Source organism: Oncorhynchus mykiss, chromosome 2 (genome assembly GCF_057628025.1).
Source record: "Oncorhynchus mykiss isolate SJ-2025 chromosome 2, ASM5762802v1, whole genome shotgun sequence".
Taxonomy (NCBI): Eukaryota; Metazoa; Chordata; class Actinopteri; order Salmoniformes; family Salmonidae; genus Oncorhynchus; species Oncorhynchus mykiss.
In genome coordinates, this window is record NC_143023.1 from 11,516,320 (window position 1) to 11,534,932 (window position 18,613).

General features: G+C 42.7%; 1 protein-coding gene across 2 annotated transcripts; it reads right to left on the reverse strand.

Annotated features, from left to right (window-relative positions):
• Positions 1–10,124: 10,124 nt before the first annotated feature.
• On the reverse strand, positions 10,125–18,409 carry LOC110507454 (CKLF-like MARVEL transmembrane domain-containing protein 8). Of its 2 annotated transcripts, XM_090188601.1 has the most exons (4): positions 17,933–18,409; positions 15,286–15,459; positions 14,497–14,616; positions 10,125–14,228 (listed from the first exon to the last, which is right to left on the reverse strand). In XM_090188601.1, exons 1-4 carry the CDS (start codon positions 18,062–18,064, stop codon positions 14,142–14,144), a joined length of 513 nt encoding a protein of 170 aa, XP_090044727.1. In that variant the 5' UTR covers positions 18,065–18,409; the 3' UTR covers positions 10,125–14,141. The 2 variants fall into 2 exon arrangements, with proteins under 2 accessions (XP_090044727.1, XP_090044724.1); XM_090188598.1 differs by lacking the exons at positions 10,125–14,228; positions 14,497–14,616; positions 15,286–15,459 and adding an exon at positions 15,626–16,693 and having other exon boundaries at positions 17,933–18,401.
• Between the last annotated feature and the right edge of the window lie 204 nt (positions 18,410–18,613).

An 18,613-nucleotide genomic window follows, 5' to 3' on the forward strand; every position in this document is an offset into this window, starting at 1 on the left:
TGACCTGAACTCAAAAAAACTACATTTCAACACAAGAGAAGACACACACAAAAAACGACATGGTTTCATAGTTCTGCAAATCCTGTGTCAGAAACAACTAAAGATGGGGAGACTGATTCTAAAATATAATAATTTGAATTAAAAAAAATTATTGTGTTGTCCAGCAGACCAATCAGAACTATCGTGTAATCTCACATGATTGTATCTTGTTGACCTGAACAATGAAGTGGGGGAAGGGGGGCTGTCAATGTGTTGACACCTACCTGTAGATGTACTACACCCCAACCAAAGCATCTTGTCTGCTCAATGTGTATATTGATGTTTTTATATTGTTGTGTTTTTATGTTGTAAATGTGTCTCTGTATGAAACCTTATGTGCTGCTATTTTGACAAGGTCATTCTTAAAAACGTTTTTTTATTTTTTATCTCAATAAGACTAATTTGGTCAAATGAAAAATATAAACAAATGTGAATTTCGAATTCATCTGATATATTAATGTAATTGTTATTTTGTTTAGTGTATGTCTTTTTAAAATTCTTATCAGTGTTGTGTATTCATGGATGCCAAGGGAAGCCATGCTTCCCCAAAAAATGTACCAATAAAAAAAGAAAGAAAGATATAAAATCCTGTATCTTTCATTCCTCAATGTTTGATAATTTTGATAGTTTTGCTGATAGTGTATCATCATCAAGCCTAAAAACTATTTTCTTTGAAGGGAAGACGTGGTGCTTTTGAAATACTTTAATTTGTCTCTTTCATTATTCTCTTTTCATTTGTCTCTGTTGTATGTTGTTCTTGTATGGGTAAGGTATTCCTTTGCAATCTGTTAACATGTTGTGAATCAGTGTACTGCTCTCATAGTCTGCATTTAATAGAGATAAATAATGCATGTCTATTACCCCTTCTAGATTTGGACTAATATGTAGCATCTATTGGGGCCTTTGTTGAACTTTGTGCTAATGACAACAATTTAAAAAAATTGGTCCGATCTAAATATTCCCCCTAAAAGCAATGCCAAGCATTTTTCTGCTCCATCAACTAGTCAAACAGGCTCGACACTGCTGTGAGATCATGAACTTTTCTGGCTCTGGATTAGACTTTCCTGATGTTATGACGATTAAGTTCAGTGACAGACAGATATATCCCCATTCCGTTCTATTCATTAGGCAGGCAGGTTGTGGGAAACTGCTCTAATCGTCAGAATCTGTTTCTCTTGCCAGACAGGAGAGAGATATATCTCCACACACATGTCTGTTTTAGAGTAGTGAATCATTCACATTAAATGTTAGAGATATCAGAAAATTGCTGGCATCTGTCAGTTAACCATCATTCAACCAGTACTGTAACCAAGTCAATAGACTCTAGGGGTCATTTGTATATGTATTTATTATGGATCCCCATGCTGCCAAGGCAGCAGCTACTCTTCCTGGGGTTTATTATGGATCCCCATGCTGCCAAGGCAGCAGCTACTCTTCCTGGGGTTTATTATGGATCCCCATGCTGCCAAGGCAGCAGCTACTCTTCCTGGGGTTTATTATGGATCCCCATGCTGCCAAGGCAGCAGCTACTCTTCCTGGGGTTTATTATGGATCCCCATGCTGCCAAGGCAGCAGCCACTCTTCCTGGGGTTTATTATGGATCCCCATGCTGCCAAGGCAGCAGCTACTCTTCCTGGGGTTTATTATGGATCCCCATGCTGCCAAGGCAGCAGCTACTCTTCCTGGGGTTTATTATGGATCCCCATGCTGCCAAGGCAGCAGCTACTCTTCCTGGGGTTTATTATGGATCCCCATGCCGCCAAGGCAGCAGCTACTCTTCCTGGGGTTTATTTTGGATCCCCATGCTGCCAAGGCAGCAGCTACTCTTCCTGGGGTTTATTATGGATCCCCATGCTGCCAAGGCAGCAGCTACTCTTCCTGGGGTTTATTATGGATCCCCATGCTGCCAAGGCAGCAGCTACTCTTCCTGGGGTCCGTCAAAATTAGGGCAGTTGTACAATTTTAAAAACATTACAAAACATTCATTACAGAATTCACAACACACCAAGTGTGTGCCCTCAGGCCCATACTCCACTACCACATATCTACAATGCAAAATCCATGTATTTGTGTGCATAGTGCGTATGTTATCATGTGTGTGTATGCATGTGTCTGTGCCTATGTTTGTGTTACTTCACAGTCCACGCTGTTCCATAAGGTGTATTTTTACCTGCTTTTAATATCTGATTCTAGTGCATGCATCAGTTACCTGATGTGGAATATAGTTCCATGTAGTCATGGCTCTATGTAGTACTGTGCGCCTCCCATAGTCTGTTCTGGACTTGGGGAGTGTCACGAGACCTATGGTGGCATGTCTTGTGGGGTATGCATGGGTGCCAGTATTTTAACAGACAGCTCGGTATCTTCAGCTTGTCAACACCTCTTACAGAAACAAGTAATGAGGAAGTCAATCTCTCTTCCACTTTGAGCCATGAGAGATTGACATGCATGTCATTAATGTTAGCTCTCCGTGTGCTTTTAAGAGCCAGCCGGGCTGCCCTGTTCTGAGCCAACTGTAATTTTCCCAAATCCCTCTTTGTGGCACCTGACCACATGACTGAACAGTAGTCCAGGTGTGACAAAACCAGGGCCTGTAGGACCTGCCTTGTTGATAGTGTTGTTAAGAAGGCAGAGCAGCATTTTATTATAGACAGACTTCTCCCCATCTTAGCTACCGTGGTATCAATAGGTTTTGACAATGACAGTTTACAATCCAGAGTTACTCCAAGCAGTTTAATCACCTCAACTTGCTCAATTTCCACATTATTCAATATGAGGTGTAGTTGAGATTAATTTGGGCATGCTTTTCATCCAAAATTCCCAATGCTGCCCCCTACCCTAGTGAAGTTAAGACATTTTGCCACAACTTTGGAAGTATGCTTGGGGTCATTGTCCATTTGGAAGACCTATTTGCGACCAAGCTTTAACTTCCTGACTGATGTCTTGACATGTTGCTTCAATATATCCACATAATTTTCCTTCCTCATGATTACATTTATTTTGTGAAGTGCACCAGTCCCTCCTGCAGCAAAGCACCCCCACAACATGATGCTGCCACCCCCGTGCTTCATGGTTGTTATGGTGTTCTTTGGCCTGCAAGCCTCCCCTTTTTCCTCCAAACATAACGATGGTCATTATGGCCAAACAGTTCTATTTCTGTTTCATCAGACCAGAGGACATTTCTCCAAAAAGTACAATCTTTGTTCCCATGTGCAGTTGCAAACCGTAGTCTGGCTTTTTTATGGCGGTTTTGGAGCAGTGGCTTCTTCCTTGCTGAGCGGCCTTTCATGTTATGTCGATATAGGACTCGTTTTACTGTGGATATAGATACTTTTGTACCGGTTTCCTCCAGCATCTTTACAAGATCCTTTGCTGTTGTTCTGGGATTGATTTGCACTTTTCGCATCAAAGTACGTTCATCTCTAGGAGACAGAACGAGTCTCCTTCCTGAGCGGTACGACGGCTGCGTGGTCCCACAGTGTTTATATTTGCGCACTATTGTTTGTACAGATGAACATGGTTCCTTCAGGTGTTTGGAAATTTCTCCCAATGATGAACCAGACTTGTGGATGTCTAAAGAAAAAATCTGAGGTCTTGGCTGATTTCTTTAGATTTTCCCATGATGTCAAGCAAAGAGGCACTGAGTTGGAAAGCAGGCCTTGAAATACATCCACAGGTGTATTTGATTCAATTGATGCAATTGATTCAAATTATGTCAATTAGCCTATCAGAAGCTTCTAAAGCCATTACACAATTTTCTAGAATTTTCCAAGCTGTTTAAAGGCACAGTCAACTTAGTGTATGTAAACCTCTGACCCACTGGAATTGTGATGCAGTGAATTCTAAGTTAAATAATCTGTCTGTAAACAATTGATGGAAAAATGACTTGTGTCATCCACAAAGTACATGTCCTAACCGACTTGCCAAAACTATAGTTTGTTAATAAGAAATTTGTGGAGTGGTTGAAAAACGAGTTTTAATGACTCCAAACTAAGTTTATGTAAACTTCCGAATTCAACTGTATATCTGCCATACCCATTCATAACATCAAACATTTTGTCTATGAAGTCTGCTCTCCTTCTAGCCTGGCATTGCATGACAAGCTGCATAGTGTTTAAGTTAAAGTTACAATCTGAGATTTGGGAAGCTGTTCAATGTTCAGCTGTATACCAAAACAAGTGGTGGGGAGAGACACCACTTTGTGGCGTATCACAGACTGCAGCTTTAACTGTGTTGTTGTTCTAGATTAGACAGTTTGATAGATGTGGTTTATACAGTATATGGATGGTTCAACAGTCAAAGCTGCTTAACTAGTTTTGGTGAGCTAGAATGAAAGTAGGAAAAACATGTATTGTCTTTGTTATACAGAATAAGTCTGTGGTTCCTTGAAACATTGTCTTAGTTCCAGTAAATCTGAGCTAATTTGAGGAACAGACATCGATTTAAATGGGGCAAAAATTATATGGATTTTTGCTATTTGCATTTAGTGTAATGTGGATGATACTGCAATGGGATGCCTGCAAATCTTAAAGACATGATGTGTGATTTTTTAAATTATAGTTGTTAAACCTTGAACAATGCTACATTATAGTTTATTATAGAGTCTAAAATGTTAGCTTGACTACTGCTTCCCTACTGTATATTCAGACCAGAATCACTAATCTGAGTAAATGTATCCCCCTGTATTGGACCCTCAAAGCATCACAAAGCACAACCTGGGCAACATTTCAAATGATGTACAGTAGAATGAAAACATGTCAAAACACTACACTATCTACACTGAACAAAAATATAACATTTAAAACACAACATGTAAAGTGTTGGGCCCATGTTTCATGAGCTGAAATAAAAGATCCCAGAAATGTTCCAAACAAACAAAAAGCTTATTTCTCTAATTTGTTTTGTTTACATTGGTTAGTGAGCGTTTCTCCTTTGCCAAGACAGGTGTGGCATATCAAGAAGCTCATTAAACAGCATGATCATTATTAGGGATGCAACGGTACAGCTGGCCCACGGTTTGGTATGTCTCATGGTTTGTGGGCCAAGGTACGGTTTCGGTATGTTTATATTTAAGAAAAGTGTGCGCTTGTATGACTCTCATTTGCAACACGTAGCTCTTTATCTCCCAATCCAGTACATAGTAAACCATCACAGTGAGGTAGCTTTGAGTTGCTCGGGTGGTCCAACTATCAGTGGAGAGAGCTAGATAGGGTGTCTGTGTCAATTTGTTTTCAATTTCTCTCTGTGATGTTTCATAGAGTTTGGCAATTACTTTGCTGCTGAAATGTGTGAGCTAGGGGACATTGTAGCGCGGTAAAAAAAAAAATCCCCAGGTGACGAAATCCTGAGTCGGTAACCACTGAATGGGGATGCAAATCTTTGGCTATGAATATTCCCACTGCTTTCGTTATTTCTTAATGTTTTTATGAATTTGTCACAAATTATTGTTGGAAGACAGCAGCGAGAGATTGTTGTTTTCGCTAACGAGTGGACTCTCCTTGCTCCAGCTCCACCTGCAAGGGATACGGCCAGGTGGTGGCCACATAAATGACACATCTTGTTAGAAGTGTTTCCACTCGAGTAGCCGACAGTGGCAAAGCAATGCTTGCAGACTGTACTTTGTTTGTTTACGGTCCTCTTACCCTCATCATCGTATTGAATGTTGAATGCAAAATGTTCCCACACAGCGGATTTGAAAAGACGGCAGTGCCTCTTCAAATTTGCTTCTCTCTGTCTCACTAGCACTCGCCATTGTCACGGTGGAGCTGAGATAATATTTGTTTTTAGTTTCCCATCTCTTCATGGGGCCCCTTTAGGGAGGTTACCTACTGAGATGTCATTGCAAATAGTCCATTGGTTGGGGGGGGGGGGGGGGGGGGGTTGCGGTCACTGCAGTTGCCACATTTTGAGACATGTGGAGTAAAGTTTGTCAGCCCTCAGGAGACCCTTAACATCCTGGAACCCCAAGCAGTTGCATGCCAAGCCTGTTCACAAACTGCGTGTCTGGTTCTGTGGATCTCAATGTACAACGTGCCTGTAATCTGCAGCGCAATAAGCAAGTTTTGGAAATTGTAGGGAAATGACAGGCATATCGTAATTCCGAGGTTCACGTGTGCGTATTGAACTGTAGGGGGCATTCCGAATGGTTCGACAACATACTGTGTACCGGTGCATCCCTAATCATTACACAGGTGCACCTTGCACTGGGGACAATAAAATGCCACTCTAAAATGTGCAGTTTTGTCACACAATACAATGCCACAGATGTCTCAAGTTTTGAGGGAGCATGCAATTGGCACGCTGACTGCAGGAATGTCCACCAGCGCTGTTGCCAGAGGTTGTTAATTTCTCTACCATAAGCCGCCTCCGAATTTGGCAGTACGTCCAACAACCCCATAAGCGCAGACCACATGTAACGATGCCAGCCCAGGACCTCCACCACCTGCGGGATTGCCTGAGCCCGGTAAGAGGGTCAGCTAATGTAACTGTGGGTTTGCACAACCAACCAAAAACTTTCTGCACAAGCTGTCAGAAATCGTCTCAGTGAAGCTCATCTGTGTGCTCGTCGTTCTCACCCAGTGGTTGAAAAAGTACCCAATTGTCATACTTGAGTAATAATTAAAGTTAACTTAATAGAAAATGACTCAAGTAAAAGTGAAAGTCACCCAGTAAAATACTACTTGAGTAAAACTATAAAATTATTTTTTATAACCTTTTTGATAGGGTATCAAAACGAAATGCTAATTGCTAAAATATACTATAAGTATATATAAGTATCAAAAGTACAGGAATGTAGTGAAGTAAAAGTTGTCAAAAATATAAATAGTAAAGTACAGATACTCAAAAAAATGACATAAGTAGTACTTTAAAGTATTTTTACTAAAGTACTTTATACCACTGTCTTGACCAGACTGCAGATTGACATTGTAACTGACTTCGGTGGGCAAATGCTGACCTTCAATGGCCACTGGCACACTGGAGAAACAGATGAATCCCAGTTTCAATTATACCGGGCAAATGCTGACCTTCAATGGCCACTGGCACACTGGAGAAACAGATGAATCCCGATTTCAACTATACCGGGCAGATGGAGACCACGTGTATGGAGTCATGTGGGTGAGCGGTTTGCTGATGTCAATGTTGTGAACATAGTGCCCCATGGTGGCGGTGGGGTTATGGTACGGGCAGGCATAAGCGGACAACGAATACAATTCAATTTTTATTGATGGCGATTTGAATGCACAGAGATACCGTGACGAGATCCTGAGGCCCATTGTCGTGCCCTTCATCCGCTGCCTTCACCTCATGTTACAGCATGATAATGCACTGCCACATGTGGAAAGGATCTATACACAATTCCAAGAAGCTGAGAATATCCCAGTTCTTCCATGGCCTGCATACTCACCAGACATGTCAGCCATTGAGCAGATTTGGAATGCTCTGCACCGACATGTACGACAGTGTGTTCCAGTTCCTGCCAATAACCAGCAACTCCACAAAGTCAATTTTATTATTAGATTTTATTTTTATTTCACCTTTATTTAACTAGGTAGGCCAGATGAGAACAAGTTCTAATTTACAACTGCGACCTGGCCAAGATAAAGCATAGCAATGCAACACAGAGTTACACATGGAATAAACAAACATACAGTCAATAACACAATAGAAAAGTCTACAGTGTGTGCAAACGAGGTAAGATTAGGGACGTAAGGCAATAAATAGGCCGTAGTGGCGAAGTAATTACAATTTAGCAATTAAACACTGGAGTGATAGATGTGCAGAAGATGAATGTGCAAGTAGAGATACTAGGGTGCAAAGGAGCACAAATAAATAAATAAAAATATGGGGGTGAGATAGTTGGATGGGCTTTTTACAGATGGGCTATGTACAGGTGCAATGATCGGCAAGCTGCTCTGACAGCTGATGGTTAAAGTTAGAGAGGGAGATATGAGTCTCCAGCTTCAGTGACTTTTGCAATTCGTTCCAGTCATTGGCAGCAGAGAACTGGAAGGAAAGGCAGCCAAAGGAGGAATTGGCTTAGGGGGTGACCAGTGAAATACACCTGCTGGAGTGTGTGCTATGGGTGAGTGCTGCTATGGTGACCAGTGAGCTGAGATAAGGGGGGAGATTGTTGTTTTCGCTAACGAGTGGACTCTCCTTGCTCCAGCTCCACCTGCAAGGGATACGGCCAGGTGGTGGCCACATAAATGACACATCTTGTTAGAAGTGTTTCCACTCGAGTAGCCGACAGTGGCAAAGCAATGCTTGCAGACTGTACTTTGTTTGTTTACGGTCCTCTTACCCTCATCATCGTATTGAATGCTGAATGCAAAATGTTCCCACACAGCGGATTTGAAAAGACGGCAGTGCCTCTTCAAATTTGCTTCTCTCTGTCTCACTAGCACTCGCCATTGTCACGGTGGAGCTGAGATAATATTTGTTTTTAGTTTCCCATCTCTTCATGGGGCCCCTTTAGGGAGGTTACCTACTGAGATGTCATTGCAAATAGTCCATTGGTTGGAGGGGGGGGGGGGTTGCGGTCACTGCAGTTGCCACATTTTGAGACATGTGGAGTAAAGTTTGTCAGCCCTCAGGAGACCTTTAACATCCTGGAACCCCAAGCAGTTGCATGCCAAGCCTGTTCACAAACTGCGTGTCTGGTTCTGTGGATCTCAATGTACAACGTGCCTGTAATCTGCAGCGCAATAAGCAAGTTTTGGAAATTGTAGGGAAATGACAGGCATATCGTAATTCCGAGGTTCACGTGTGCGTATTGAACTGTAGGGGGCATTCCGAATGGTTCGACAACATACTGTGTACCGGTGCATCCCTAATCATTACACAGGTGCACCTTGCACTGGGGACAATAAAATGCCACTCTAAAATGTGCAGTTTTGTCACACAATACAATGCCACAGATGTCTCAAGTTTTGAGGGAGCATGCAATTGGCACGCTGACTGCAGGAATGTCCACCAGCGCTGTTGCCAGAGGTTGTTAATTTCTCTACCATAAGCCGCCTCCGAATTTGGCAGTACGTCCAACAACCCCATAAGCGCAGACCACATGTAACGATGCCAGCCCAGGACCTCCACCACCTGCGGGATTGTCTGAGCCCGGTAAGAGGGTCAGCTAATGTAACTGTGGGTTTGCACAACCAACCAAAAACTTTCTGCACAAGCTGTCAGAAATCGTCTCAGTGAAGCTCAACTGTGTGCTCGTCGTTCTCACCCAGTGGTTGAAAAAGTACCCAATTGTCATACTTGAGTAATAATTAAAGTTAACTTAATAGAAAATGACTCAAGTAAAAGTGAAAGTCACCCAGTAAAATACTACTTGAGTAAAACTCTAAAATTATTTTTTATAACCTTTTTGATAGGGTATCAAAACGAAATGCTAATTGCTAAAATATACTATAAGTATATATAAGTATCAAAAGTACAGGAATGTAGTGAAGTAAAAGTTGTCAAAAATATAAATAGTAAAGTACAGATACTCAAAAAAATGACATAAGTAGTACTTTAAAGTATTTTTACTAAAGTACTTTACACCACTGTCTTGACCAGACTGCAGATTGACATTGTAACTGACTTCGGTGGGCAAATGCTGACCTTCAATGGCCACTGGCACACTGGAGAAACAGATGAATCCCGATTTCAACTATACCGGGCAGATGGAGACCACGTGTATGGAGTCATGTGGGTGAGCGGTTTGCTGATGTCAATGTTGTGAACATAGTGCCCCATGGTGGCGGTGGGGTTATGGTACGGGCAGGCATAAGCGGACAACGAATACAATTCAATTTTTATTGATGGCGATTTGAATGCACAGAGATACCGTGACGAGATCCTGAGGCCCATTGTCGTGCCCTTCATCCGCTGCCTTCACCTCATGTTACAGCATGATAATGCACTGCCACATGTGGAAAGGATCTATACACAATTCCAAGAAGCTGAGAATATCCCAGTTCTTCCATGGCCTGCATACTCACCAGACATGTCAGCCATTGAGCAGATTTGGAATGCTCTGCACCGACATGTACGACAGTGTGTTCCAGTTCCTGCCAATAACCAGCAACTCCACAAAGTCAATTTTATTATTAGATTTTATTTTTATTTCACCTTTATTTAACTAGGTAGGCCAGATGAGAACAAGTTCTAATTTACAACTGCGACCTGGCCAAGATAAAGCATAGCAATGCAACACAGAGTTACACATGGAATAAACAAACATACAGTCAATAACACAATAGAAAAGTCTACAGTGTGTGCAAACGAGGTAAGATTAGGGACGTAAGGCAATAAATAGGCCGTAGTGGCGAAGTAATTACAATTTAGCAATTAAACACTGGAGTGATAGATGTGCAGAAGATGAATGTGCAAGTAGAGATACTAGGGTGCAAAGGAGCACAAATAAATAAATAAAAATATGGGGGTGAGATAGTTGGATGGGCTTTTTACAGATGGGCTATGTACAGGTGCAATGATCGGCAAGCTGCTCTGACAGCTGATGGTTAAAGTTAGAGAGGGAGATATGAGTCTCCAGCTTCAGTGACTTTTGCAATTCGTTCCAGTCATTGGCAGCAGAGAACTGGAAGGAAAGGCAGCCAAAGGAGGAATTGGCTTAGGGGGTGACCAGTGAAATACACCTGCTGGAGTGTGTGCTATGGGTGAGTGCTGCTATGGTGACCAGTGAGCTGAGATAAGGGGGGGCTTTACTTAGCAAAGACTTATAGATGACCTGGAGCCAGTGGCTTTGGAGACGAATATGAAGCGAGGGCAAGCCAACGAGATCATACAGGTCGCAGTGGTGGGTAGTACATGGGCTTTGGTGACAAAACGGATGGCACTGTGATAGATTGCATCCAATTTGCTGAGTAGTGGGTTGGAAGCTATTTTGTAAATGACATCGCCAAAGTCAAGGATCGGTAGGATAGTCAGTTTTACGAGGGTATTTTTGCCAGAATGAGTGAAGGATGCTTTGTTTACGAAATAGGAAGCCGATTCTAGACTTAATTTTGGATTGGAGGTGCTTAATGTGTCTTAATGAGTCTGGAAGGAGAGTTTACAGTCTAACCAGACACCTAGGTATTTGTAGTTGTCCACATATTCTCAGTCAGAACCGTCCAGAGTAGTGATGCTAGACAGGCGGGCAGGTGCGGGCAGTGATCGGTTGAAGAGCATGCATTTAGTTTACTTGCATTTAAGAGTAATTGGAGAAAACGGAAGGAGAGTTGTATGACATTGAAGCTTGTCTGGAAGATAGTTAACACAGTGTCCAAAAAAGGGACAGACGTATACAGAATGGTGTCGTCTGCATAGAGGTGGATCAGAGAGTCACCAGCAGCAAGAGTGACATCATTGATGTATAGAGACTGCCAGAGGTCCGGACAACAGGCCCTCCGATTTGACACACTGAACTCTGAGAAGTAGTTGGTGAACCAGGCAAAGCAGTCATTTGAGAAACTAAGGCTTTTGAGTCTGCCGATAAGAATGTGGTGATTGACAGAGTCGAAAACCTTGGCCAGGTCAATAAATACGGCTGAACAGTATTGTCTTTTATCGATGGCAGTCATGATATTGTTTAGGACCTTGAGCGTGGCTGAGGTGTACCCATGACCAGCTCGGAAACCAGATTGCAAAGCGGAGAAGGTACGGTGGGATTCGAAATGGTCGGTGATCTGTTTGTTAACCTTAAAAGGCAGGGTAGGATAGATTTAAGTCTATAACAGTTTGGGTCAAGAGTGTCTCCCCGTTTTGAAGATGGGGATGACCGCGGCAGCTGTCCAATCTTTGGGGATCTCAGACGATATGAAATAGAGGTTGAACAGGCTAGTGATAGAGGTTGCAACAATTGCGGCATATCATTTTAGAAAGAGAGGGTACAGATTGTCTAGCCCAACTGATATGTATTGGTCCAGATTTTGCAGCACTTTCAGAACATCAGCTATCTGGATTTGGTTGATGGAGAAATGGGGAGGCTTAGGGAAGTTGCTGTGGGGGGTGCAGAACTGTTGACCGGGGTAGCCAGGTGGAAAGCATAGCCGTAGAAAAATGCTTATTTAAATTCTCAATTATCGTGGATTTATTGGTGGTGGCAGTGTTTCCTAGCCTAGGTGCAGTGGGCAGCTGGGAGGAGGTTCTCTTATTCTCCATGAACTTTACAGTGTCGCAGAACTTTTTGGAGTTTGCTACAGGATGCAAATTTCTGTTTGAAAAAGCTAGCCATAGCTTTCCTAACTGCCTGTGAATATTGGTTCCTAACTTCCCTGAAAAGTTGCATATCCCGGGGGCTATTCGATGCTAATGCAGTACGTCACAGGATGTTTTTGTGCTGGTCAAGGGCAGTCAGGTCTGGAGTGAACCATGGGCTATATCTGTTCCTGGTTTAAAAATGTTTGAATGAGGCATGCTTATTTAAGATGGTGAGGAAAGCCCTTTTAAAGAATAACCAGGCATCCTCTACTGACGGAATGAAGTCAATATCCTTCCAGGATACCCGGGCCAGGTCGATTAGAAAGGCCTGCTTGCTGAAGTGTTTTAGGGAGCGTTTGACAGTGATGAGGGGTGGTTGTTTGACCGCAGACCTATTACGAACACAGGCAATGAGGCAGTGAAGAACGGCAACGGTTGAGGTGTATTTAGAGGGCAGGTTGGTCAGGATGACATCTGTGAGGGGGCCCGTGTTTATGGATTTGGGGTTGTACCTGATAAGTTCATTGATAATTTGTGTGAGATTGAGGGCATCTAGTTTAGATTGTAAAACGGCTGGGGTGTTAAGCATGTCCCAGTTTAGGTCACCTAACAGTACGAGTTCTGAAGATAGATGGGAGGCAATCAGTTCACATATGGTGTCCAGGGCACAGCTGGGGGCTGAAGGTGGTCTATAACAAGCGGCAACGGTGAGAGACTTGTTTCTGGAAAGGGGGATTTAAAGAAAATAGAAGCTCGAATTGTTTGGGCACAGACCTGGATAGTATGACAGAACTCTGTAGGCTATCTCTGCAGTAGATTGCAACTCCGCCCCCTTTGGTAGTTCTATCTTGTCGGAAAATGTTATAGTTTGAGATGGAAATTTCAGGATTTTTGGTGGCCTTCCTAAGCCAGGATTCAGACACGGCTAGGACATCCGGGTTGGCAGAGTGTGCTAAAACAGTGAATAAAACAAACTTAGGGAGGAGGCTTCGAATTGGGTGAGGCGGGTTGCAGGAGTATGCTGAAATTGAGGTTAAAAATATTACAAATATATACGAAATATATACAAAGAAAAACATATATATACACGGGACACGACAAGACAAAGACGGCTGACTGCTACGCCATCTTGGATTTTTGTCCCACTCCATTGAAGTTCCACAGGCCACAATCAACAGCCTGATCAACTTTATGCAAAGGAGATGTGATGCGCTGCATGAGGCAAATGGTGGTCACAGCAGATACTGACTGGTTTTCTAAGCCACGTCCCTACTTTTTTTAAGGTATCTGTGACCAACAGATCTGTATTTCCAGTTATGTGAAATCCATAGATTAGGGCCTAATTAATGTATTTTAATTGACTGATATCCTTATATGAACCATAACTCAGTAAAATCTGTTAAATAGTTGCATGTTGCGTTTATATTTTTGTTCAGTGTAGCTGACTCCTATTAGTGAAATGTATTATTCATATATGATCATTCTTTTGAATGATCAAAAAGAGAATTGACTGTAATGTTCTTCATCAGCCCTGTTTCTTAGCCTTGTATTGTGGCACCATCTAGTGTGGGACAACATTACTGTCCAATCCATTTTAATATTGGAGTTAAAGCTTTGATCTCCAGCTTCAGAAAAATAGAATAGCCACTTTATTAGCTTCAGTCATTTTCATCCAAATGTATTTTTTTTTAAACTCATGAGTGAATAAGAAGTAAAAACACCACTGAGGTTCAGGGTCTGTCAGTCCAACAGATGAAACACACCATAACTCTAAAATAACAGAAATATAACAGAGAAAAGAGAAATGTCTTCCAAAGGGAAGGAGTGGTTATTACACTTAACCATGGGTACTTTTCAAGGTCCTTCATGCGTTCCATAACGGATATACTTTAGCTGTCCTTTGTGAGTGGTTATTGTTCCTCATCCCTCGAGCGCCAGAATTTAAAACTTAAATATGTACTTCCTGCATAGCAGAGCGTGACCAGGAAGGCAAAGAACTGAAAAACAGACGGATGAAAACATTACAATTCAGTACAATACTGAGTATGAGTTGAGTAGGCTTAAATGGACCAAATAGATAGCATTCTGGATGGTACACAGTGGAATCATACCTCTCTTATCTGACTTGTAAGCATATATTTGGCATTTTAATATTGTATAATTTAATATCGCTGTAATCATAAATACTCAGTCATATTTGTGGTATATTTTCACAGTTGGCGTGATTTAAATGTCTGTCTGGGAGTTCTAAGGTGGTTTTCTTACTGTGGATGCTACCCAGCAGTTGTAGTTATGGCGTCCCTTAACAGCATGGCTGATTGAGGCTGCGTCCACTGCTGCTGCCACCACATACATCACTGTAGCACTACTGTTGAAGAACAGACCCTGTAGAACACCACATACATCACTGTAGCACTACTGTTGAAGAACAGACCCTGTAGAACACCACATACATCACTGTAGCACTACTGTTGAAGAACAGACCCTGTAGAACACCACATACATCACTGTAGCACTACTGTTGAAGAACAGACCCTGTAGAACACCACATACATCACTGTAGCACTACTGTTGAAGAACAGGCCCTGTAGAACACCACATACATCACTGTAGCACTACTGTTGAAGAACAGACCCTGTAGAACACCACATACATCACTGTAGCACTACTGTTGAAGAACAGACCCTGTAGAACACCACATACATAACTGTAGAACTACTGTTGAAGAACAGACCCTGTAGAACACCACATACATCACTGTAGCACTACTGTTGAAGAACAGACCCTGTAGAATGACAACAACAGTATTCCTGGCTGTCTCAGATACTGTAGGCTAGTACACATTATAGAATGGTTTCATTTGATCACATTCATAAAGACTTGGTTCATCTATTTGCTCTCTCCCCCAAAACCATCAAGGCAGTTAACTCCATTGGTTTTATGTTACATCAATAGTCCACAATTATTCAATTGCTAGATTTATAATAAACAACCTCAATCACTCAAGTTTCAAATAATGTGCTGTTGTATTATGTGCCGTAGTATGTGTCATACCACAGTTGTCCAGGGGACCTGAGGGATCCTGTTGTAAGCCATGGTCAGGTAGATGATGAGGAAGATGACCGTCAGGACCCAGTACAAGATGGCCACAAACATGACCCACCCAAAGGCAGACACACGGAAGTACTCCGTCCCTGCTATCAGCATCCATACCAGCAGACCAAACACCTGAGGGGACAGGGAAGCATATAGCCAGCTTTCCAAATGGTATCCTATTTCATTTATAGTGCACTACTTTTTAACAGGGCCCATAGGGCTCCAGTAGAAAGTAATGCACTATACAGGGAATAGGGTGCCACTTGGGATGCACACATAGTCGGATATGGCTGTACTCTGGTGGTGTCTAATTTATTGTGTATTTAAATGCGCCGAATACAACAACCTTACACGGAAATGCTTACTTACAAGCCCTTAACCAACAATGCTTTAAGAAGTTAAGAAAAAAAGAAGTGTTAAGTAAAAATGAGAAAATAAAAGTTACAAATAATTAACCGGCAGCAGTAAAATAACAAGCGAGGCTATATACAGGGGGTACCGGTACAGTCAATGTCTGGGGGCACCGGTTAGTCGAGGTATTTGAGGCAGTATGTACATGTAGGTAGAGTTAAAGTGACTATGCATAGACTATAAACAGAGAGAAGCAGCAGTGTAAAAGAGGGGTCTGTGTAGCCCTTTGATTAGCTGTTCAGGAGTCTTATGGCTTGGGGGGTAGAAGCTGTTAAGAAGCCTTTTGGACCTCGACTTGGCACTCCGGTACCGCTTGCCGTGCAGTAGCAGAGAGAACAGTCTATGACTAGGGTAGCTGGAGTCTGAGTCCAATTTTTAGGGCCTTCCTCTGTCACCGCCTGATATAGAGGTCTTGGGTGGCAGGAAGCTTGGCCCCAGTGATGTACTGGGCCATACGCACTAACTTCTGTAGTGCCTTGCGGTCGGAGGCCGAGCAGGTTCCATACCAGGCAGTGATGCAACCAGTAAGGATGCTCTCGATGGTGCTGCTATAGAACCTTTTGACGATCTCAGGACCCATGCCAAATATTTTTTGTTTCCTGAGGGGGAATAGGCTTTGTCGTGTCCTCTTCACGACTGTCTTGGTGTGCTTGGACCATGTTATTTTGTTGGTGATGTGGACACCAAGGAACTTGAAGCTCTCAACCTGTTCCACTACAGCCCCATCGATGAGAATGGGGACGTGCTCGGTCCTCCTTTTCCTGTAGTCCACAATCATCTGCTTCGTCTTGATCACGTTGAGGGAGAGGTTGTTGTCCTGGCACCACATGACCAGGTCTCTGATCTTCTCCCTATAGGCTGTCTCATCGTTGTCGGTGATCAGGCCTACCACTGTTGTGTCATCAGCAAACTTAATGATGGTGTTGGAGTCATGCCTGGCCATGCAGGAAGTGGCCTATATTACAGGAAGAAGCATATATTACAGGAAGTAGCCTATATTACAGGAAGTAGGTTGACATTGTGTTCATTTTCTCCAGTTACATTTCCTTGAACAATGTTAAATAATTAAACCTTCACTTCAGTGCAGTGTTCAGGACAGTGTCATGCCACCATCTGTGATAAACCATCATGCAGGTCATACAGTATTGATTCCCTCCATGAATTCTGATGGCAGTTATTGTGAGAAAGATGGTAAAAGCCATAGTGATTTCAATAAATTATTATATTGAACTTGGACACAAATGTTTGTGCTGCAGTTAGGACATCACTCTCTGCAACTGGATCCTGAACTCCCTGAGGGGTAGACCACAGGCTGTGAGGATTGGCAACAACACCTCCTCTACACTGACTCTTAACTCAGGGGCCCCCCAGGGGTGTCCTCAGTCCTCTGCTGTACTCCCTGTTCATCCACAACTGTGTGGCTTTGCACAACACCAACTCCCTCATGAACTTTGCTGACGACAGCACGGTTATAGGCCTGATAACCAACGACAACGAGTCAGCCTATAGGGAGGAGGTATGTGAACTGGCATTGTGGTGTCATGACAACAACCTCTCCCTCAAACTCAGCAAAGCAAAGGAGTTGATTGTTAAGTTCAGGAAGCAGAGGTGGGAACATGCCCTGATCCACATCAACCGGACTGCAGTAGAGAAAGTTACTAGTTTTAAGTTCTTCAGCGTCCACATCACTGAGGACATGTCATGGACCAACACCACCACAACTCTTGTCAAGACGCCACAACATCATGTAGCCCCTGCACCATCAAGAATGTCCAGACAGGTTGCCTGCTTCTACGACCACAAGGCCCTCCAGCGGGTGGTGAAGACAGCCCAGTACATCATGGGACCGTGCTCCCACCCAAACTGTGCCTGAGGAAGTCACGCAGCATCATCCAGGACCCCAAACACCCCAGCCACAGTTTATACACTGCCCCCCATTCCCACCTTCTCCAATACACGTGTAAATATTGGACTATACTGTAAATAGTGCTTTCTTGAATTATATTTATGCTACTATAAAATGTTTATTTTATTCTACTGAGCCATTTAATTTATGTTCGTATTCTTATATTTTATTATGTCATATTGTTGTTGCATCGTCGAGAAGGAACACGCAAATAAGCATTTATTTGGACGATGTATACTATGCGTATCCCGTAGCCTACATTTTGAACGTTGAAACTTGACTACTTACTATTTCTGCGAAAACGAGGAGCCCCGAAGCAGTGCGAAGAAACTGCCTGTCGTAAACCAGAGTAGAGGTGGAAAAGTTTTCCGTGCTGCTGCTTGTAGACGTTATCACAGTGCTCGTCGCTGCTCCTTCCATTTTCAATATCCATCTACCGCGTTTGGATCCTGACCACCTGAATTAAGAAAAAAATCAAAGGAAGGTGGGAAAGATGGCAATGACGCGTCTTTCCTGAGTAGGCAACAAGACATCTGCGGAACTCTGTAAATTTGTGAAACAACTCGTTTTTGTTTATTTTAGATAATAATATCTAGGACCTGTCTGAATGTTATTCATAACATCGTCATAACAAAGCCTACTGTATGAATTTGGTCAGTTAGGCCTATACCATTCCCAAAATGTCACTGAGTTGCGAGTGGTTGCATAAAGAGGAACTTATTTTTGATGATAGGTAAATCGGCCTGCCAGAAAGTATTGCCTTTTCATGCTCGTATGGTTGGTAATGTTTTGCATAGGGTGCTTTTTTTCAGAGGACCCGAGCAGGAACAATCTACAGCCAAAGACTGAAGAGAGACCAAGCCAGTAGAATGCTGATTGTAGTTTTGAAACTGAGGTAAAAGTTCAGTAACTGCAGTCGGCTGTGTGATTTCGGATGCAATAATTGCTGCATACTGCTCTTATACTGCA

Excerpts from the sequence above, each read along its gene's own strand:
- LOC110507454 (XM_090188598.1), bottom strand. The coding sequence starts at position 18,064 with ATGGAAGGAGCAGCGACGAGCACTGTGATAACGTCTACAAGCAGCAGC. Across the intron at positions 16,694-17,932 it reads TCCTCGTTTTCGCAGAAATA|GCCACTTCCTGCATGGCCAG; the intron begins GTAAGTAGTCAA and ends CCTGTAATATAG.